This window comes from Poromitra crassiceps (assembly GCF_964638095.1).
Source record: "Poromitra crassiceps genome assembly, chromosome: 10".
Lineage (NCBI taxonomy): Eukaryota > Metazoa > Chordata > Actinopteri > Beryciformes > Melamphaidae > Poromitra > Poromitra crassiceps.
Window position 1 is genome coordinate 21,673 of NC_139631.1, and position 22,865 is coordinate 44,537.

At 44.7% G+C, this 22,865-nt stretch overlaps 1 protein-coding gene across 1 annotated transcript; it reads right to left on the minus strand.

The window, feature by feature from the left end:
• Positions 1 to 742: 742 nt before the first annotated feature.
• Positions 743 to 19,104, minus strand: LOC310783754 (protein-arginine deiminase type-2-like; the record flags this gene model as incomplete). Its single annotated transcript, XM_083644662.1, has 8 exons — positions 18,845 to 19,104; positions 16,563 to 16,734; positions 15,450 to 15,519; positions 14,641 to 14,702; positions 13,028 to 13,145; positions 9,274 to 9,426; positions 4,685 to 4,875; positions 743 to 841 (listed from the first exon to the last, which is right to left on the minus strand). The coding sequence occupies exons 1-8, from the start codon at positions 19,024 to 19,026 to the stop codon at positions 743 to 745; spliced, it is 1,047 nt and encodes a 348-aa protein (XP_083500788.1). The 5' UTR covers positions 19,027 to 19,104.
• Positions 19,105 to 22,865: the final 3,761 nt, after the last annotated feature.

The window sequence follows — 22,865 nt, forward strand, 5'->3', positions numbered from 1 at the left end:
CTAAGAGAGCCAGTGGATGTCCGGACCTGATTCGACAGACATGCTGTAGTCCAGAGTTCATGTGCTGACAGTGGCTATGGTGTAGCATAGCTTTAGTGGAGAAGAGTTACCATTCACTAACTTCAAACAGCCAACAGACATTAGCAGAAAACTAATAAACTCAAATATAATCACTTGATAGAACTGTGAACAGATGTCAAAACGTTTGACCTGCACACTCCTGTGTTACACCTCAATTCAGCTGCTTTGGTTCTTGCTGTAAAACCTCTCACCTCTGCGTGTTGCAGTAAGTTGGTTTAACAACGGTTCACATAAATATGCTGCTGCTCCTCAACCATCTACGGGACCTTGATTTGAATGAAAAAGAACTGGTCTATCTATCCATGTTCATCAATCATCATCGTTATTAAACTTTTTCCCACAGGTTGAACAAAATGGGGTCTCAACAGCAGTTGCAGATCCGGCGGATACAGAAACAGTTTGTGCTCCAAAAAAAACAATCCCGCTCTGAAAACATGCCATGGCATCATAGTGAACTAATGTGATGGGAGTTATCTGCTATGTAGCTATAATACACAAACATAAAATGAACTAAGGCCATACAAAACCATCTTTCTATGGGGGAATGATAATACGTTCACGGCATGTGGTGCGGATCGGCTAAAACTGGCGGAACAGACTTGCGGCCATGTTAATAGATGGGCAAATACATGTGGCATGAAAAAAATATGCACCTGCAATTCTATCTTTGTCTGATCCCGCATGTGTCTGACAGATGTATGCGGGTGTGGGTCTGTTCAGGCAGCTGCACGGAGCCGTACCGCAGCCAGTGGACACAGGCCTTCACCATAACACAAACATGCAGGAGATTCACCAGATCTGGGGCGGTTCTTTAAGACCAGAAGGCAGAGGAGCCACTAACAGATACCACGCTCTTATCCTGAGAGACCCTGGTGACGCGACATTGTGTAAGACCCGTTACCTCCAAAGCACAAGGTACCTGGGTGCGATACCTCCAAAGCACAAGGTACCTGGGTGCGTTATCTCCAAAGCACAAGGTACCTGGGTGCGTTACCTCCAAAGCACAAGGTACCTGGGTGCGTTACCTCCAAAGCACAAGGTACCTGGGTGCGTTACCTCCAAAGCACAAGGTACCTGGGTGTGTTACCTCCAACGCACAAGGTACCTGGGTGTGTTACCTCCAACGCACAAGGTACCTGGGTGCGTTACCTCCAAAGCACAAGGTACCTGGGTGCGTTACCTCCAAAGCACAAGGTACCTGGGTGCGTTACCTCCAATGCACAAGGTACCTGGGTGCGTTACCTCCAACGCACAAGGTACCTGGGTGCGTTACCTCCAACGCACAAGGTACCTGGGTGCGTTACCTCCAAAGCAAAAGGCGTGTGACAAAGTGGGGAAATAGTACGACTTTGGATTGAGAACGTGTTGAATTGTAAGATCATGTAAAGTTGTAGAGTTAAGAACCCCCCCCCCCCCCACAGTGATTAAATTGGTCAATGGGGAAATGATAGCAAAGAATATTGTGTAATAACTGTGTGTAGCGCAGTGGTAGCACTGTCGCCTCACAGCAAAAAGGTCCTGGGTTCCATTCCCACCTGCATGGACGCTGTGGGCGCTGAGGGTGTCCCCAAAGACGATGCAATGCTTGCCAAGTTGCCTAACCTTTTCCTACATTGTAGAAAAAGTCTAGGCAACTTGGCAAGTCATGTTTATTTGTAAAGCACATTTCATACACCGAGGCGACTCAAACAAAGTGTTTTTAGATGAAAGAAAAGAGCAAAGAGAAAAACAAGACTACAAAGTGAAAAAGATCAAATTCATGTCAAAGAAGAAGATTCATCACGTGTATTGTCACTCCGTTTGTACAAGTCCACTCGTGTGAAATTCTGAGACCAGGAAGCTCGACACATGAATATGAGCAAAAGCAACACGATATGAAACATAGCAGCATAAGATCAGAACAACAAGAGCAATAAAAATATAAATTGAAAAGAGAAAAACGACAATAATCAATAATAAGCAGTAATAATATAAATACGGTAAAACTTCACTTATTAGCCCAGGTGTTTATTTACCAAAATGTGGAGGCAGACTCCACATCTCTTTGGAACCTGTGTCAATTTGGGACCTGTGTTTAATTCTTTTTGCACAAAATTCTTGCTCAGCAACGATTGGGTTAGGGTTAACCCCCCCCCCCCCCAGCAATGATTGGGTTAGGGTTAACCCCCCCCCCCCCCCCCCCCCCCAATATATGCATGGGACTTGATTAAAGAGGAGAGTGAATTATGAGAAAATAATGCAGCCAAAATTGAGATCTGAAGACTTTGCAGCACATGCTAAATGTTTATTTAAAAGTTACTTACCTGTCAAGAATAGCCTACCTCTACAACCCTAACCCCACATCAAGCATTACCATATAATCAATTCAACTCATGTTTATTCATATATATTCCTTTTTTAAGCAACAGCATATAGCCCTGACTCACTCATAAAGCCAGCAACCAGCTGAGAACTAAAGAAATGTGTGATGTCATTCAAATGTGTGATCAAATAGCCTATAAAGTCTTAAAAAAAAAATCCAAATCCTATGAAAACCTTATAGGCAGGAGAGACAAGTACACACTTCCTGTACCCCCCCCCCCCCCCTTTGTGTGTGTGATTGAATCTTATATTAAAGGGAGTAAGTGGGTTCTGCGATCTTGGTCACGTTTTTGGTTATTTTGTGATGTCATCATGTCCTATGACATCATCAGTGATGTTACTCGAGCACTCGATTTTGCCATCAGTAATGGTAGCCTAAGTGGGCTCTGTCTGCGATTTTGGTCCGCGATCTCGAGCAATTGTGATGTCACTGATGATGTCACAATGTCGGGCAATTGTGATGTCATCAGTGAGTGATGTCATCAGTGATGTGAAGTTGAGCAAATGTGCGCTGCGCAGCTGAGAGCGGGCGAGGCCGCGCAGAGGCTCAGCTGAGATGCTTATCAAAATGTTCTATTGATATTAAATTGGTATTATTTTTTATTGTTATCACTACTATTAGGGTTTCTTTAATTGATTGTCGAATGTTTTACTTTGGCAGCAGATAGTATTAATTAATACCAATAAAATCCATTTGAATTTTAATAAATCTGGATCTTCAGAACCGTCAACACTATCATTATTATTCAAATGTACCCATAATGTCATGATGTGAAAGCATGTTATGGTATAAAACAGGCCAAATGACCCTCTTACCACATGAGAATAATTTCCAAGTTCTGCAAAACTTTGGAAGTGTGAAGTTCTTTGATATGACTACAAAAACACATTGGGACAGAAATCCAATGAAATTTGTGCAAATGTTTGACAGGCATGAATGCAGACCAATAGGAGAACTGGGAAGGGGTGGGATCTTAGGATATCCTATGTCATCAAAGCGAGGCGCTTTGTTGTTCTTTCCAAGATACTAGTCGTAGAAAAATAACGTTTCATTCGTGACAAATCGCTCGATTTAAAGGTAGATTACATTTCATTGGGTTCGATACCAACTGAATCCAATCTGACACGGAGTTATATCGCCATCGTTTGTAGGAAAACGGTGTTATTTGAGGACGCAAATCAGATCAGCGGTAAGCTACTAGCGTTAGCCTCTTTTGGGAGTGTGTCCAGATTGGAGCGGAAGGAATTTCAGCACTGGGAAGAAGAAGAAGAAGAAGGAGAGAGAGAGAGAGGAGAAAATCACTGCTGGGATGCCTCGCGCAAGTTGGAAAACATGCATTTTACAGTCCTACCATGAACCATGCCCCAAAGTATGTGTTTATTTGACCGCTATTAAATTGTAGGCACAATCTGACGGTGTTTTTTGTAACTGTTACCGTGCCACTTAGCGAGTTAGCCACGTAGCTAGCCCAACGATAGGAAGACATTTAAAATGGCGGAAGGCTGGCTCGTTCCTTCGGCCTTCTTCGTCTTCATGTTATTCAGTGTGAGTGCTGCTGGCGCACTGCTGGAATCCTGTCCGGCTCCATGCTCGTGTTCAAGAGGACAGGTTGCTGCAGGTCTTACCGGAGAGACGGGCTCTAACAGACTGAGGTTGCTGCAGGTCTTACCGGAGAGACGGGCTCTAACAGACTGAGGTTGCTGCAGGTCTTACCGAAGAGACGGGCTCTAACAGACTGAGGTTGCTGCAGGTCTTACCGGAGAGACGGGCTCTAACAGACTGAGGTTGCTGCAGGTCTTACCGGAGAGACGGGCTCTAACAGACTGAGGTTGCTGCAGGTCTTACCGGAGAGACGGGCTCTAACAGACTGAGGTTGCTGCAGGTCTTACCGGAGAGACGGGCTCTAACAGACTGAGGTTGCTGCAGGTCTTACCGGAGAGACAGGCTCTAACAGACTGAGGTTGCTGCAGGTCTTACCGGAGAGACGGGCTCTAACAGACTGAGGTTGCTGCAGGTCTTACTGGAGAGACGGGCTCTAACAGACTGAGGTTGCTGCAGGTCTTACCGGAGAGACGGGCTCTAACAGACTGAGGTTGCTGCAGGTCTTACCGGAGAGACGGGCTCTAACAGACTGAGGTTGCTGCAGGTCTTACCGGAGAGACGGGCTCTAACAGACTGAGGTTGCTGCAGGTCTTACCGGAGAGACGGGCTCTAACAGACTGAGGTTGCTGCAGGTCTTACCGGAGAGACGGGCTCTAACAGACTGAGGTTGATGCTGACGAGCCCATCAAAGTCTTTGTCGGGGAACCTGAGACCCTCCACATAGAAGTTCATCTCTGCAGCGCCCCCTAGGTACGGCACCTCCTGGGACAGCACCTTGCTGCTCAGCACCAGAGGGAAGTCCTTCACAAACGCATTATAGAGCAGCTTGGCTGCAGAAGGAAGACAACTTTTGATATAAACAAGGGTCAAAAATAAATAAATAAATAATAATAAATAAATTAGGGATGGGAGGATATGTTGGGATTCAATATATCACAATACAAAAATGTGAGCAGAAACACCAATCGCAATATTAGCTTGATTCTATTCTGCTGTAGTCACCACAAATGAGACAGCTTGCTCATCACAATTTCACAAACTCTCCATCCAAATATTCTTTGCTCTTTGTAATGACATTTTTAAAATGTTTACATTCTACCAAGTCGGTGTCATTGTTAGAACGATGTGCGTCTCAGAAATAATAAACATAATTTTGCACAGACAGACTTATAGTTGTCATTCAAGAACTTTCATTTATTGCACCTTATGTAATAAAAGAAAAGTTGTATAAATGAAACATGGACCCCACAGCGGGTAGCGAATCATATTGCGAGATAAGCATATCGTCCCATCCCTAGTATAGAGTAAATGCACTGATTTTGAAATATGTCCAGAAAAAGATGTCATACATAACAGTGTAACTTTTCACAATATATTAAAATTCATATGAACCAGTTGCAGATGGCTATAAAGCAGCTTAAGACCTTAGCTAACATAAAAGCAGAATTACAGGCATATTACATGATGGGTTTTAGGGACTGTCCTAATGCAGAGAGAGTGTTTACTCACTCAGGGGATGCTTTGTAGGGACTGTCCTAATGCAGAGAGTGTTTACTCACTCAGGGGATGCTTTGTAGGGACTGTCCTAATGCAGAGAGAGTGTTTACTCACTCAGGGGATGCTTTGTAGGGACTGTCCTAATGCAGAGAGAGTGTTTACTCACTCAGGGGATGCTTTGTAGGGACTGTCCTAATGCAGAGAGAGTGTTTACTCACTCAGGGGATGCTTTGTAGGGACTGTCCTAATGCAGAGAGAGTGTTTACTCACTCAGGGGGGATGCTTTGTAGGGACTGTCCTAATGCAGAGAGAGTGTTTACTCACTCAGGGGATGCTTTGTAGGGACTGTCCTAATGTAGAGAGAGTGTTTACTCACTCAGGGGGGATGCTTTGTAGGGACTGTCCTAATGCAGAGAGAGTGTTTACTCACTCAGGGGATGCTTTGTGGGGACTGTCCTAATGCAGAGAGAGTGTTTACTCACTCAGGGGATGCTTTGTAGGGACTGTCCTAATGCAGAGAGAGTGTTTACTCACTCAGGGGGGATGCTTTGTAGGGACTGTCCTAATGCAGAGAGAGTGTTTACTCACTCAGGGGGGATGCTTTGTAGGGACTGTCCTAATGCACAGAGAGTGTTTACTCACTCAGGGGGGATGCTTTGTAGGGACTGTCCTAATGCAGAGAGAGTGTTTACTCACTCAGGGGATGCTTTGTGGGGACTGTCCTAATGCAGAGAGAGTGTTTACTCACTCAGGGGATGCTTTGTAGGGACTGTCCTAATGCAGAGAGAGTGTTTACTCACTCAGGGGGGATGCTTTGTAGGGACTGTCCTAATGCAGAGAGAGTGTTTACTCACTCAGGGGGGATGCTTTGTAGGGACTGTCCTAATGCAGAGAGAGTGTTTACTCACTCAGGGGATGCTTTGTAGGGACTGTCCTAATGCAGAGAGAGTGTTTACTCACTCAGGGGATGCTTTGTAGGGACTGTCCTAATGCAGAGAGAGTGTTTACTCACTCAGGTGATGCTTTGTAGGGACTGTCCTAATGCAGAGAGTGTGTTTACTCACTCAGGGGATGCTTTGTAGGGACTGTCCTAATGCACAGAGAGTGTTTACTCACTCAGGGGGGATGCTTTGTAGGGACTGTCCTAATGCAGAGAGAGTGTTTACTCACTCAGGGGATGCTTTGTAGGGACTGTCCTAATGCAGAGAGAGTGTTTACTCACTCAGGGGGGATGCTTTGTAGGGACTGTCCTAATGCAGAGAGAGTGTTTACTCACTCAGGGGGGATGCTTTGTAGGGACTGTCCTAATGCACAGAGAGTGTTTACTCACTCAGGGGGGATGCTTTGTAGGGACTGTCCTAATGCAGAGAGAGTGTTTACTCACTCAGGGGATGCTTTGTGGGGACTGTCCTAATGCAGAGAGAGTGTTTACTCACTCAGGGGATGCTTTGTAGGGACTGTCCTAATGCAGAGAGAGTGTTTACTCACTCAGGGGGGATGCTTTGTAGGGACTGTCCTAATGCAGAGAGAGTGTTTACTCACTCAGGGGGGATGCTTTGTAGGGACTGTCCTAATGCAGAGAGAGTGTTTACTCACTCAGGGGATGCTTTGTAGGGACTGTCCTAATGCAGAGAGAGTGTTTACTCACTCAGGGGATGCTTTGTAGGGACTGTCCTAATGCAGAGAGAGTGTTTACTCACTCAGGTGATGCTTTGTAGGGACTGTCCTAATGCAGAGAGTGTGTTTACTCACTCAGGGGATGCTTTGTAGGGACTGTCCTAATGCAGAGAGTGTGTTTACTCACTCAGGGGATGCTTTGTAGGGACTGTTCTGATGCAGAGAGAGTGTTTACTCACTCAGGGGGGATGCTTTGTAGGGACTGTCCTAATGCAGAGAGAGTGTTTACTCACTCAGGTGATGCTTTGTAGGGACTGTCCTAATGCAGAGAGTGTGTTTACTCACTCAGGGGATGCTTTGTAGGGACTGTTCTGATGCAGAGAGAGTGTTTACTCACTCAGGGGGGATGCTTTGTAGGGACTGTCCTAATGCAGAGAGAGTGTTTACTCACTCAGGGGATGCTTTGTAGGGACTGTCCTAATGCAGAGAGAGTGTTTACTCACTCAGGGGATGCTTTGTAGGGACTGTCCTAATGCAGAGAGAGGGTTTACTCACTCAGGGGATGCTTTGTAGGGGCTGTCCTAATGCAGAGAGAGTGTTTACTCACTCAGGGGATGCTTTGTAGGGACTGTCCTAATGCAGAGAGAGTGTTTACTCACTCAGTGGATGCTTTGTAGGGACTGTCCTAATGCAGAGAGAGTGTTTACTCACTCAGGGGATGCTTTGTAGGGACTGTCCTAATGCAGAGAGAGTGTTTACTCACTCAGGGGATGCTTTGTAGGGACTGTCCTAATGCAGAGAGAGTGTTTACTCACTCAGGGGATGCTTTGTAGGGACTGTCCTAATGCAGAGAGAGTGTTTACTCACTCAGGGGATGCTTTGTAGGGGCTGTCCTAATGCAGAGAGAGTGTTTACTCACTCAGGGGATGCTTTGTAGGGGCTGTCCTAATGCAGAGAGAGTGTTTACTCACTCAGGGGATGCTTTGTAGGGACTGTTCTGATGCAGAGAGAGTGTTTACTCACTCAGGGGATGCTTTGTAGGGCTGTCCTAATGCAGAGAGAGTGTTTACTCACTCAGGGGATGCTTTGTAGGGACTGTCCTAATGTAGAGAGAGTGTTTACTCACTCAGGGGATGCTTTGTAGGGACTGTCTTAATGCAGAGAGAGTGTTTACTCACTCAGGGGATGCTTTGTGGGGACTGTCCTAATGCACAGAGAGTGTTTACTCACTCAGGGGATGCTTTGTAGGGACTGTCCTAATGCAGAGAGAGTGTTTACTCACTCAGGGGATGCTTTGTAGGGACTGTCCTAATGTAGAGAGAGTGTTTACTCACTCAGGGGATGCTTTGTAGGGACTGTCCTAATGCAGAGAGAGTGTTTACTCACTCAGGGGATGCTTTGTAGGGACTGTCCTAATGCACAGAGAGTGTTTACTCACTCAGGGGATGCTTTGTAGGGACTGTCCTAATGCAGAGAGAGTGTTTACTCACTCAGGGGATGCTTTGTAGGGACTGTCCTAATGCACAGAGAGTGTTTACTCACTCAGGGGATGCTTTGTAGGGACTGTCCTAATGCACAGAGAGTGTTTACTCACTCAGGGGATGCTTTGTAGGGACTGTCCTAATGCAGAGAGAGTGTTTACTCACTCAGGGGATGCTTTGTAGGGACTGTCCTAATGCAGAGAGAGTGTTTACTCACTCAGGGGATGCTTTGTAGGGACTGTCCTAATGCAGAGAGAGTGTTTACTCACTCAGGGGATGCTTTGTGGGGACTGTCCTAATGCAGAGAGAGTGTTTACTCACTCAGGGGATGCTTTGTAGGGACTGTCCTAATGCAGAGAGAGTGTTTACTCACTCAGGGGATGCTTTGTAGGGACTGTCCTAATGCAGAGAGAGTGTTTACTCACTCAGGGGATGCTTTGTGGGGACTGTCCTAATGCAGAGAGGGTGTTTACTCACTCAGGGGATGCTTTGTGGGGACTGTCCTAATGCAGAGAGAGTGTTTACTCACTCAGGGGATGCTTTGTGGGGACTGTCCTAATGCAGAGAGAGTGTTTACTCACTCAGGGGATGCTTTGTAGGGACTGTCCTAATGCAGAGAGAGTGTTTACTCACTCAGGGGATGCTTTGTGAGTTCAGGGCTCTTGGTCCTGAAGATGCGAAGGCTCTCTGCGTGGCCCTGGGAGATGTGCATGGCCAGCTTGTATCCCTCTGGCAGCTTGGCTGGGCCTCTGGTCCGCAGCACCATGAGAAACATGTCCTTCAGATCTGGAAACCCACAAATACTCATGTTACTATTGGGAGAGCCAGTCATTCCATTAGTATCTCCATACATCAGCTTTCTATTTTGGTCTTAGACTTTGTTCACACCGTACGCCAAAGCCACGCTTTAAAGGCACGCTGAAGCTGAGCTCACGCTTAACCGCTCACAAAAGAAGCACTCTCTTTTCCTCGGCGCCTCGCTCGGCACGCCTTGACCCCGCCCACAACTTCCATTGACTTCATGCCTGGCAGCTTCTTACTTACTTACTTACTTAATCCTCTTCGTGCTCGATAGCACATAAGGTCTTTAGCAACGAACGCCAAAGCTGCCTGTCTGCTGCCCAATGCTGCACTTGGCCCCAGGTCCATCCCACTTGTTTCATTTCCTTTTCCACAGATCTTCTCCATGTCTCTTTGGGTCGGCCTCGTTTTCTTTTTCCAGGTGGTGTCCATCTCATGGCCACTCTTGGGATAGCACTTGGGTCCATTCTGCAAACATGTCCGATCCATATCCACCTTCTGTTTTTGATCACATTTGACAGTGGGGTCGTGCCCGTTCTCCTGTAAAGGTCTGCATTTGAGATTGTCCTAGGCCAAAATATCCTCAGTATCCTCCTAAGGCTTCTTGTCTGGAATACATCTAGCTTGTGACAGATGGTCTTTGTCACTTTCCATGATTCTGCACCATACAGGAGAACCCCAAGGACGTTGCTCTTAAATATCCTCAACTTTGTCTTTGTGCTTATCTTGGATGCCTTCCATATGTTTCTTAGTGCTGCAAAAGCTCCCCTTGCCTTAGAGATCCTGCCCTGGACATCTGCCCCTGAATCTCCGTCTGTTGTTACCTTTTCCAAGCTTCACGCTTGGAAAATAGGACTGAATCCTGAACGATCCCTTGAGCGTGGCTTGAGTGTGGCTTCTTCGCCTGTTAACAAGGACGCCAAAATGAAACTTGTGGGTTCAGCGTAGGTTGAGCATTGCTTCGGCGTATGGTGTGAACGTGCCCTTAAAGTGGAGCTCAAATGAAAAAGGATTTTTAACTATTTTAGATTATATGCCAGAAAAAGTCCCCCCAAATAATTTCTTCGTATTCTCATATCAAAAATCACGCATTTTCTTCCTGTAAAATAAAATATGCAATGTGCTTACGTAAGCATGTACTAACCAATTTCAACCAATAATATCATGACATTCACCTGCCAATCAACCTTCAGGACTAGAAGAACATGGCCACATGGGTTAACACATTGCTAGCCCATCAATGTTAATATCTCTCTGCAAATAACCATGCAAAAAGGAGGAAAATAAAAAAGGGGGGATATCTTAATTTAATGTAAATGCAAAGGACTATGTGTCTGTATCCTGTTTGACAGAGATATGATATGTCATGAGACGGGATTTAGATTGGACTTTTAACTGTAATGGAGCATTCACAAAATAATTTTGAAAACCTCCTTCTGAAAGTAAAGTGAGCATTCACTCTTATGCATAATAGTGTTTTTGTTTTTATACATGAATCTGGATTCAAATACGATTGACAAATCTTTGTTTCTTTGTTTGTGAACAGTGTGTGTTGTTTCTTTGTTTGTGTGTGTTGGAGTCTGTGTTGGAGGGGAAGCACATGACTGCTTATGTGAGGCATGAGTAGGCAGCCAGGCCTTTGATTATGATCTTTGATATTTCCCTTTGTTCAGTGCAGGACAAGCAAACAAAGGTTTTATGTAAATAGCCTAATAATGGAATATGGTTTGATTATTTGATTGTTATATTCTCTATTGCATTCAATATTGGATCATTCTGTTATGCATAATTATTGGTAAATTGACTAACAACATTGGTGTAGAATGGGGGAAAGGGGCACCTGATCTTAATTATGTTGTTACAGAGACCTGACCTGATTGGCTGGTTTGGCTCAGAGAAGCTATATAGGATTCAAACCCAAGCAGCGTGGACCACGGAGAGCAGGGTTGGAAATGAACAGGGACTCGGCGCAAAATGCCTGCAAAGAAAATCTAAATTTGCCCTAGGAATTGAGATGACGGAGGCTTTTAAATGCTCAAACGTTACTATTGCAAAGCGTGACTTGAAAATGGCCAGCTAGGCATCCGTACCTCCACAAGCCCCGCCTCCTCCTACTAGTGTTATTTGCCTCAGTGACAGACAGCACAAGCTAGCTGAGCAGCTACATCACTAGCTAACGTTAACTTAAGAACATGGAGCCTTTTTTAATACACAAACAAACCACCCGCTTAGTCACAAGCAGTGGGCAAGCCCACCCCCTTCCCTCTGAGGATGCGGAAATGAATTGAAAATCTGTAGTTCCTCGAATGGCCACTAGGCGTCGGGGGCAGTCGGCATTCCCCCCATGTTAAAATGCCCGACTTTGTAACATGATTAAACATCTTTCCAGTTAGGGGCGAAACACGGTTTTGGTCTATATAGCTAATTTCACCTTTTCATAACAACTGTAGGGGGGTCAATTTTTATATTACTCGCCCGTTTGGAGTAAAATAGATGATAGAAGAGGGGTTGATTGACAGATCGCCTGTCCAGTGATCACGCAGCTTGCCGATCACGGACCAATAGCAGGCGGAGCTGCGGCTCTGGGAAACTCCCCTCTCACGTGAGGTGCGGAAGGACTCAACCCATTCCCTCCCACTCTGCTGACGAAAAATCAAGATGGTGACACCCACCGTTTGAACGCCGCCAGGAAAACAAAGTTTAATGGGATAGATACGTCCATATTATTTATGTCTATGGTCACAACTAGAAACAGATCGAAATGAAATAGAAAAAGTTGCTGACCCTCTCCCGCTCTGCCCAGGGCCTAAAAAAAAGTTGTTTGTTTTTGTTATAAGAGTCTGCTATTGCGAGTCTGGGCCTTGGAGGGATGACTGGATAACGACATGTATTGTATACAGTACATCTGGAGACACTTTACTATACTCCCAGCCAGACCTGTGTCAAGAGGCCTGAGAAGTACATTACATAACAAGCCAGACAATCAACAGTGTTGTAGAGATGATAGGACATGAATTTTAGAAACAAAATATGCAACTTCTTAGTTACTCAGGTATCCCCCAACATTTGATGCACCTGAGAGATGCTCTCTGAGTGCTCTTACATGCTTCAGCTCTACCTGAGTCACTTCCTACTCTGCGAGTCCCTTTTTCCTGTGTATGTAGTATGTGTGTAGTAGGAGCGAGGTTTTGCTCACTGCACAGCGCCACCTGCTGGCCACACATACAGTACATGGAAAACACAAACACAAGACTGCAGTATGAATAGTGACTGTGTGGCCTATATGATTAGATTGTATTTCACACATGGAGACCTCGTGCACATGTTGCGATCTCATTTCAGCTCTAAGTAGTTTCTCTCCTGGGAAGAAAGGGGAGGAGTCTACTTATTCAACCCAGCCACCACATCACTCACACACACCACTGTTATCAAACCAGTTTCCCCATATCACTGCTTGGATCTGCTGACTTTGCCCAGGCAAATCCAGGCTGCGTCTTGGTGGACAACATCCAGGAGCAAACTCATGGAAGAGAGGGAGAGAGAGAGATAACAAGAGAGCGAGGAGACCAAGAGACTATTGTTTTACCTGAGACCCTGGAGATGGTGTCCTGCTCACTGTCCGGTTTCTTCCAGTAGGTGCGCTCTGAGTCACAGTTGACCAACAGGACGGCTCCATGCCCACTGGGACCCCATGTCCAGGATCCCTAAGGAGGGTTGAGCAAGCCAGATCCACCAATAAGAAGAGCTTTCTCCACTCTGCCATAGCAACATGGAACAGCCTTTTCCCCGGCGGTTGTTGGAGACATTACATCAAGCAGTGTTGATGCCTTCAAGAAGAGACACCTCCTCAGCACCAGACCCTACAACTCAAGGACTTCTATTCATCATACTTAATCAGTCTCACATATATTTATGAGTAGCAGCAGATCAATGCTAGGCTCTCTGAATGTTGTTCATGAAGCCTGTATCTGTAATAGCACAATAACAAAAAGAAAAGAAAAAAGAAAAAGGCTTGTATCAACACGTGTGTGTGTGTGTGTGTGTGTGTGTGTGTGTGTGTGTGTGTGTGTGTGTGTGTGTGTGTGTGTGTGTGTGTGTGTGTGTGTGTGTGTGTGTGTGTGTGTGTGAATCTGATAAGACTGGCAAGTCACCGGAAAATCAAAATGTTTTTTGTTTTTTTTGGTCAACCAGCTTGGAGGTTAGAAGGCACAGTTTGTTTATTTGCACATATAAAACTGTTGAAACACAGAAGGAACAGAGACACATTTCAGTTCACCTCTGAAGGAGAAAAACAAGGCGAGGTCGGAACCTAGCATATCGGCCAGCGCGATAAAGCGTTCACGAGGATCGGCACTCAATTCGGCACTCAAATTGGACTGGACAAAGCCAGATCTAGGGCCCGCTTGCACCGGCCAAAAAGGGGAGGGGGGTCGAAATGAAACAGTGTCAACTAAATGGCAACAACGAAAGTCAAACAAGGCAACAGGCCATCTGTCTGTTGGTGGTTTTTACAGAGACAACCTCAGCTGGTGTGGACTGTTACATCCTGTCGTCTAAACAGACAGGAATCTGTGGTCGCTAGTGTCCTCTTTTATGCTGTGGTGTGCTGGGGAGGCAATGTCAAAGTGAGAGATGCGATGCGGCTGGACAAGCTGATCAGGCGAGCGCGCTCCGTGATCGGTGGAGAGATGGACTCTCTGGTGAAGGTGGCGGAGAGAAGGTCTCTCAACAAACTGCTGTCCATCATGGACAATGACAGTCACCCACTACACACCACCATAGTAGGACAGAGGAGCTTGTTCGGTGGCAGGCTGCTGTCACTGAGCTGCTCTACAGACAGACTAAAGAAATCATTTGTCCCCAGAGCCGTTCCACTTTTTAACTCTTCCCAGCGGGGGAAGTGAGGTCATGTATGCCTTCGCTCTGTTGTCTCTGCTGCGTGTGTTGTTGTTGTTTTTTAGCCCTGCCTGTTTTTATTTTTTATTTATTAAATGTTCTCTATTAGGCACTCGGTCACTTTTGGTTTTGGCTTGGCACACGGTCTGTTAGTATCTTTTCTATATATTTTTTTTACTGTGTTTTTCTAATGTTGTCTACTGTGTGTTTTTATTAACTGTATGTGAGCTGCTGGTACATGAATTTCCTTCGGGATAAATAAAGTATCTACCTACCTACCTACCTAGACCTGTTTGAGCTCACCTTGTTAGCGTTGTTCCTCTCCACACGGCCGTCTCTGTCAGCATCCACATCCAGAGAGATCTCTGTATGAGAGACACATGTTGGACAGAGAGATCTCTGTATGAGAGACACATGTTGGACAGAGAGATCTCTGTATGAGAGACACATGTTGGACAGAGAGATCTCTGTATGAGAGACACATGTTGGACACATCCAGAGAGATCTCTGTATGAGAGACACATGTTGGACAGAGAGATCTCTGTATGAGAGACACATGTTGGACAGAGAGATCTCTGTATGAAAGACACATGTTGGACAGAGAGATCTCTGTATGAAAGACACATGTTGGACACATCCAGAGAGATCTCTGTATGAGAGACACATGTTGGACAGAGAGATCTCTGTATGAGAGACACATGTTGGACAGAGAGATCTCTGTATGAAAGACACATGTTGGACACCACCCAGTGTGTTTGCATTGGCAAAGTATTCCCCATAGTCTATGTGTTTGTGTTGTTAGTATCCATGGTCATATCGTGGAAGCTGAGCTGACAGAACCATCCAGCTTATACACCTCCTATCATGCCTGGATTGATCAGAATTGTGATAAGAGCTGATTGAAAACTGAATGTGATGCTTAAACAAATGGATTTAAAAGCAGTCCTTCAGTATCACAAATCATGTTGGCAATTTGGTGTGCATTTAAACACGCCCTTGATACTACTACTACTAATAATACTAATAATTATGATATAATTTTATGCTGGACAAAGAACAGCGTGTAAAAATGTTAAAATATAAGCATGCTGTTTCATCAGACTGTAACATACCAACAGCTGTCAGGTGCAGGATTGCTCTCCCCAAGACCTCTGTCTTCTCCCCATAGTACTGGACAGATAGCTTCAAACAATAACAACAACAATCACTTAGTGTATTACACACAATTATACATGACATGTCTTCTTGTTCAAAGAAGGGTAATAACTGCATCAAATAAAGCTTTTACGCCACTAGATTAGAAAGATCATAAAGGGGATATAGAATCCAGCACTGATGGTCATTGTCGTTAACACATTTCCAGTAAAAGAAAATCCCACCAAAATGGTCAAATCTACTATGAAATCCAAAAGGTCCAATAAGTTGTTTGGTTTCTAGGTTTGAAAGAGAATTGTTCATGTCGAAAATATTTATGAATCTGCAATTTTCTTGGAATAATATCATTCTGTTCAGATTGTGGCTCATCCATTTTTTCCAAACAATTCTCCTTCTGATATGATGACGGTTTGAAGGTCAGGTATCTGTACATTGACCAATCAGGTTTGAATGTCAGGTATCTGTACATTGACCAATCAGGTTTGAAGGTCAGGTATCTGTACATTGACCAATCAGGTTTGAATGTCAGGTATCTGTACATTGACCAATCAGGTTTGAATGTCAGGTATCTGTACATTGACCAATCAGGTTTGAATGTCAGGTATCTGTACATTGACCAATCAGGTTTGAATGTCAGGTATCTGTACATTGACCAATCAGGTTTGAAGGTCAGGTATCTGTACATTGACCAATCAATGTGTTGCTTTTGTAAATGACACTCTGTTATCCTAGCCACAAAAAGACCCATCAGCACATCATGACTTCACCTGAGTAACGAATCGCGATACATTATTTAGTGTTTGTTGACAGGATTTTACGGCAGAATCATATGTGCAGCAGCCAGGTGGGCTTTCAGCTGCACCATCTTCAGGATCAAACTATGACATCCAAATAAAAACCTTCAAGCAGATACTGGTCCAGTATCTGCTTGAAGGTTTTTATTTTGGATGTGTGCTCTTTTGAAAAGACCATAATGTATCAGGACCATATTGTTGCCTACTAGCAGCAAGTAGAATTCAGTTGACTGTGATGTCAGGTCCGAAGGCCGGCCATGTCTACTCTAATGTTACCTTGCTGTCATTTTCAAATTGACTGGCGTGGTCCATGCTGATGAGAAGTACCGAGTTCCCATTGAGAGGGCTGGGAGAGAGCGGGGCGGTCTCCTGGCCCGCCGGGCTGATCCGGTACTGGACACTGGGGCTGCACTTCACAGAGAAGAAGTTGGAGCTGGGAGGGGCGCTCCTGAGAACAAGACAAACAGCACATTGTGACTCATGCGAGGGCCCTGTTTAAACAAAGCAGATGTATGATATATGAAACATTTGGCATCTCAAAGCAGCTGAGTGTTGTTGGGCACTGACAGTGTATGCAAGCTCCTATTTCAACAGGCAACAGGTGGCAAGTTAGCTCTAAAGTTACAGTTACAGTCAGAATAAAGCGCAGTGCTAGTACAGAGAAGAGCAGGGCGTTGATTTAAATATAAGTTTCATGAAAACAACCAATTAGGATAATAAGTGCTTAATAAATCGACTTAGTTCAAATGCCAACTGCAGAGCATCTATGATTCAAATAGAAATTAGACAAAATAGGACATGATTTAGAACAATGGATGTTTGTTTATTGTAATCATCCACTCCTCTGTGTTTGACTCTATCCTGGCAGAGACAGGGTCATGTGACATCTTTGGACATCTTTGGGACAACAAAGGCTGCTCTGTTGGACAGCAGCAACAATGGACTAATGTTGAGTCTCTCCTCTGTCCTCTGGACAAAGACCATGAGGTCTGCCACCACCAGGACCGGAATACTAATCATGGCATCCACCCAGTCCAGCCTGTGCTGTGGATGTGGGCTGACAAGGCCATTCTTCTTGCAGTAGACTAGCTCACACACAAAAACCAACCAGCAATGTGGTCACATCTAAAGCTGCAAAGTCCAATTATGAATCAAGAGAAACTATTGATGACTAGGCTTTATACTTATATTATAGCCTATAAACCGGCTACATGTACGTTGTTTTTCTTGTCAAGTCCAACAAAAACAAGGTATGGTACTCAGATGGATAACAACAGTTCCAACTCAAATGCCCAAAATTGTGCGAGTCACCCACAACAAAGCCGAAATCCAGCACATCCCACGCATCCTACAGTAGCCCACCTGCTGATACAGTAGCCTACCTGCTGATACAGTAGCCTACCTGCTGATACAGTAGCCTACGTGCTGATACAGTAGCCTACCTGCTGATGTTGGCGTTAAGCTCCGTGCCGACCACGCAGATGACTTTAGTCGTTTTCCCATACTCTAATCTGAGCGTCCGGGGGTGAAGCATGGCTGCTGCCACCAGCTACACTGCAGTAACTGTACTAGTATATGCTAATATACAGTCTATGCTACACTGTGTCGCGCCGCAGATCGTGTGTCAGACAGAGCTGCTGTAGGTCAGTAGGCTAAATACCACCAGGCTGCGACAGCCAGCACCGTCTAACCGGAAAGCAACGCGTCCGACCGTGTCCAAGCAGCTGATTATGATCGCTGCAGGTGCTTAGCCTCGAGATGGTGATTGGCCAGACAACTGAGAACTGACCCCCCCCCCCCTCCTCTCTCTCTCTCCCTCTCTCTCTCTCTCTCTCTCTCTCTCTCTCTGTCTCTCTCTCTGTCTCTCTCTCTTTCTCTCTCTCTCTCTCTCTCTCTCTCTCTCTCGCTCCCTCTCTCTCTCTCTCTGTCTCTCTCTCTTTCTCTCTCTCTCTCTCTCTGTCTCCCTCCCTCTCTCTCTCTCTCTCTGTCTCTCTCTCTCTCTCTCTCTCTCTCTCTCTCTCTCTCTCTCTCCTCCCTCCCTCCCTCTCTCTCTCTCTCTGTCTCTCTGTCTCTCTCTCTGTCTCCCCCCTCCCCTCTCCCAGATCCTAGCAAAAATAAATACACGAATAAAAATACATAGCCGTTTTATAACGTTTATATCCTTATTATAATAGACAATAATAAGCCTAACTATTTCTAGCCTACTTTATTGTAACCTAACGGTGGATGTAGACTAATAATCTAACATTCCCGTGCTGGGAATTATAGGCTAGTTTTGCTGTGGGTGCGTTTGTAAAATCCACTCTTGACGCTCTACTGACATGAGAGAGCGAAGGTACGGTACATTACAACGGCGCTCCCAATTTACGAACGCTCCAGTGTGCGCTCTGGGCGCTCCGAGTGCTATTTCCGAACGCACCCTGTTATAACGAACACGCACGCACAGTAGCTTTTACCAGGATGACAGTCTCTAAAAACAACAGTCGACATGGGATGGGAGTCGAGATAAAGACCCGAGAAGAAAAGACGTCGGGTTTTTGTGTAGTTTGCTTTCCTACCTGTTGAGGTTCACCTTCGAAACGGTGCCAACCACATGGAGCGCACGCACGGCTTTCTCTGTGTCCAGAGTCAGACGCAGTGTCCGCTGGTAGACATGTTGCATGTCGAATATCTTTCTTTTCTTTTGTAAAACCTCCGTCGCCGCCTCTGTCTCTGTCTCTGAGACCTGCTCTTGAAACATGGTGATAGTTTGCTGGAGAGTGCAAAATGAGATGTGCTTTTTCCTGTTTGTAATTTGAGACAGAATAGCCTATAATACCCTGGCGGCCTCCGAGGCGATCGAAGCTTGTTCAAGCATGCACCTTATTTTGCAGTTTGCACTAAAAGAGCGGATTCTGATCGGATCCCCTGGGAGAGTTAGTTCACCCACGCCCAGGTGAGGAGGGGTGTGGTGAAGAGGCGTCTAGAATTCCCAAGACCCCCAAGCATGTACAGTCAAGTCTGTGTGTAATGTGTATATGGGTCCAGGCTACAGTAGCCTCAGTCACATGCAGACATTCTGAGCGCACCCATTTCATAATTATTTATTATAAAAAATAAAGTTATATAGCCTACAGTATGTAGCCTACATTTATTTTAAAACCACAAAAGCAAATTATTTCTAAAGGTTAGTAGAGGGAGAACCTCGTAAACGCTCTCACTGCCCGATATGAAAAGACAACAATCACTGTCTTCTGAAACTCTACAGTAGTACAGAGTACAGATTACAAAAGACAGGGGAGATCACATAACATTTCACTCGGACCAAAACATAAAATAAAAAAATCTATGTTTTTTTTGTGGTTTTGGTCCAAGTGAAAGTTGTTCTATGGTCTCTCCCAATTCTAAATATAGCTGAACCGTTTGGTTTGACCAAGTAAAACTCTTTTTATAAGCATTTTACGAAATGTCTATGGGAAAATAAATTGCGGAAGAAAATCTCTGGTACAGTGCTGAAGCAGGAAGTGACGTTCACTTTGCCTCTCTATTTGGATGCACAATAATATTATAATATTTGCTCCTTCGTAGTCCCCTGTGTGAGTCAGTGCATGCAAAGTAAAGGTCAGGCAGTGCTGTATAGCATTCTTCCAGCAGGAGGCAGTGCTGTATAGCATTCTTCCAGTGGCCAAGGTCTGTGAATACCTGTGCTGGAACACCACCACCACCAAGTGCCTGTGATCTGTATAGTACATCCTGTACTGACTTGGTTAGAAAGACTACTGTGCTGACATATGTGATGTATAGGTTAGAAAATTGAGACTTCCTCAATGTTTGGTTAATGTAAGTGTTGTGAAAATATGAATTAAAGTCCATAAACAGAAATACCCTCAAACTATTGCTGTGCGAAGTCTACAAACAAGCCAGCCGTCCACTGGGGGTGAGTGTTGGGAAAACAGAAATAATAAATGCAGTATGCTGCTGCTGCTGTGATTATTAATTTATGGTTCACAAATTATTATTTTTTACCATGAGTGACATGAAAACACACAAAAACCTGTTGGTACTCCTACTTTTACAAGACCAAAAGACAAAAGGCTATTTCATATTACAGTAGTGCTCCAGGCACATGAAAGGCAGTATATAAAAATACAAAACAATAAAGCAGATATTTGTTCACATTTATAATACATTTTGTATTGCATACATGTGCTCAGCCAATAGAGCCTCATTTAGTGCTCCACCTGTGATCACAGTAATGTTTTTGAATTCAACATGAATTTTAATAGGCGCTTGGACATCAAACACATAGTATTTGCATAATTTAGTGCTTCTGATCTGTTTTTCTTGGCATACTGTAAGTATACTTCTTCACAATCCCTGTCAGCAGAGCAACAATGAAATGTATTTACAGAGACATGGAGCCACATAAAGTCAGAGACATTACGTGATATATGACATGACAGGTATGCTGCAGACTGACAGAGAAGAACTATGGGCAAACACTCCCAGCATGCACAAAACCGTTAGTCGTCTGTTTTATGGCAATTACTGAATGACTTCCACAATGGCGGTTAGTGCAAAAAGTTGTTGACAGCAAGACATCATTCATGGTTGGTGAGCTCATAAACCTGTTATGTTTCACCAAAGGAACAATGCATTTCCCTTTGTATAACATAGACCAATATACACACTGTCCCACAAGACAAAAGATTCAGAAGGTGTGACACAGGTGCACAGCAGTAGCATTGCCACTGGCAGAATGTGACATTAGAGAATGGTTAAAGGTTTGTCTTCTGGAGGTACGGTGATGCAGTGGTAAGCACTATCGCCTCACAGCTCGAAGGTCGTGGGTTCGATTCCCACCTGGGGACGAGGTGAACGCTGAAGGAATGCGTGCCCGTCCGCATGTCCTCGAGTGCCCACCGCCCGGGTGGGGTCGGCAAAATGGCCTTTCTGTGTGGAGTTTGCATGTTCTCCCCGTGCCTCCCGGGGGTTTCCTTCATATAGGAACCCCCTTCACAAAAACATGCAATATCCTGGTTGCTAATGTGGTTCCTCCTCTGATCGTTAAGGGCGCCTGTTCAGAGGGAGGGGAACTGGTTGGAATAGCATGAACCTCCCACGTGCTATGTCCTACCGGTGAAGCTTCCTCTGTCAGGTGAAAAGAAGCGGCTGGCTGACTGCCCATGTCTCGGAGGAAGCATGGAGCCAGTCTCGGCTCTCCCCAGATCGGCAGAGGATGGAGTAGCAACCAGGATTGAGAAATCAAATGAGCACTAATGGGGGATAAAATGGGATAAAAAATCGAGAAAAAAAAAAAAAAAAAAAAAAAAAGTTTGTCTTCTCTTACAACAGACATGGTCTTCTCAAAGAGCCTTTAGGTGTGATAAGAGAATCCAAAAGTAAACTGCTCTCACCATAAAACAATATAAGAGATGCTTTGTTTACATAATATAGATTCAATGGTTCATTCTGAGTGACCATGTGACACTTTCTACAATGATGTCCAAACTGAAAGCCATCCTGTTTGGCAAGTTGAGACTAATAGGCTTTAGATGTTATTAGTTATTAGAACAGGGCGTTGACAGACTTCAACACAAAAACATATTTTCATTCTGATGATGACAAGGAGCAACAAGAATATTTTTTGGAACAGACAAAAAAGGCACTCTAAAGTCCATTATGAAATACAAGTCCTTTCATTTACGTTAACTGCAGCCTTCGATATAGGAAGAACAGCGTGCCATTGCTTCCACAGTTCTGCACAGAATGAAAACGCCACCCGACCATGTGAACCTCGACCACTTTGAGACAGAAAATACAGTTGAGTTCCCCCTCAAGACAGACCTGCCATTCAGCCATGAAGGCAGAGAGGCCTACAAGTAGCTGGACACTGTGATAGCAAATTACAACACTGGCTTTCGGTTGGCAAATGTGTCCAGAGACCTGGAAGCTCGAGTGAGTCTGACTTGACCCATTCATTTACCATTTACCACTACTGCTGCGTACAACCTATTGAAGGCAGAGACATTTGCAGAAATTATTATCGTCTCTTCTGGAAACTTGAACTTGAAACTTGAACGTGAAACTTGAACGTGAAACTTGAACGTGAAACTTGAACTTGAAACTTGAACTGGAAACTTGAAACTTGAACTTGAAACTTGAACGTCAAACTTGAATGTCAAAGTTGAACTTGAAACTTAAACGTGAAACGTGAACTGGAAACTTGAAACTTGAACGTGAAACTTGAACTTGAAACTTGAACTGGAAACTTGAACTTGAAACTTGAACGTCAAACTTGAATGTCAAAGTTGAACTTGAAACTTAAACGTGAAACGTGAAACTTGAACGTGAAACTTGAACGTCAAACTTGAATGTCAAAGTTGAACTTGAAACTTAAACGTGAAACTTGAACGTGAAACTTGACCTTTCATGCTCTTTAACATAGGAGCGTTTTTGAACATGCCCGGTAGGATCAGGAGGCTCTACATCTTGCTGTAGACCTGCTCCAGCTGTGCCATCCGACCATCGTGATAAGTCACTGTGCTGTTGTATATTTGGCAGTTAATGTTGTCCTTGGCCTCGATGAGTTTGCCCCTG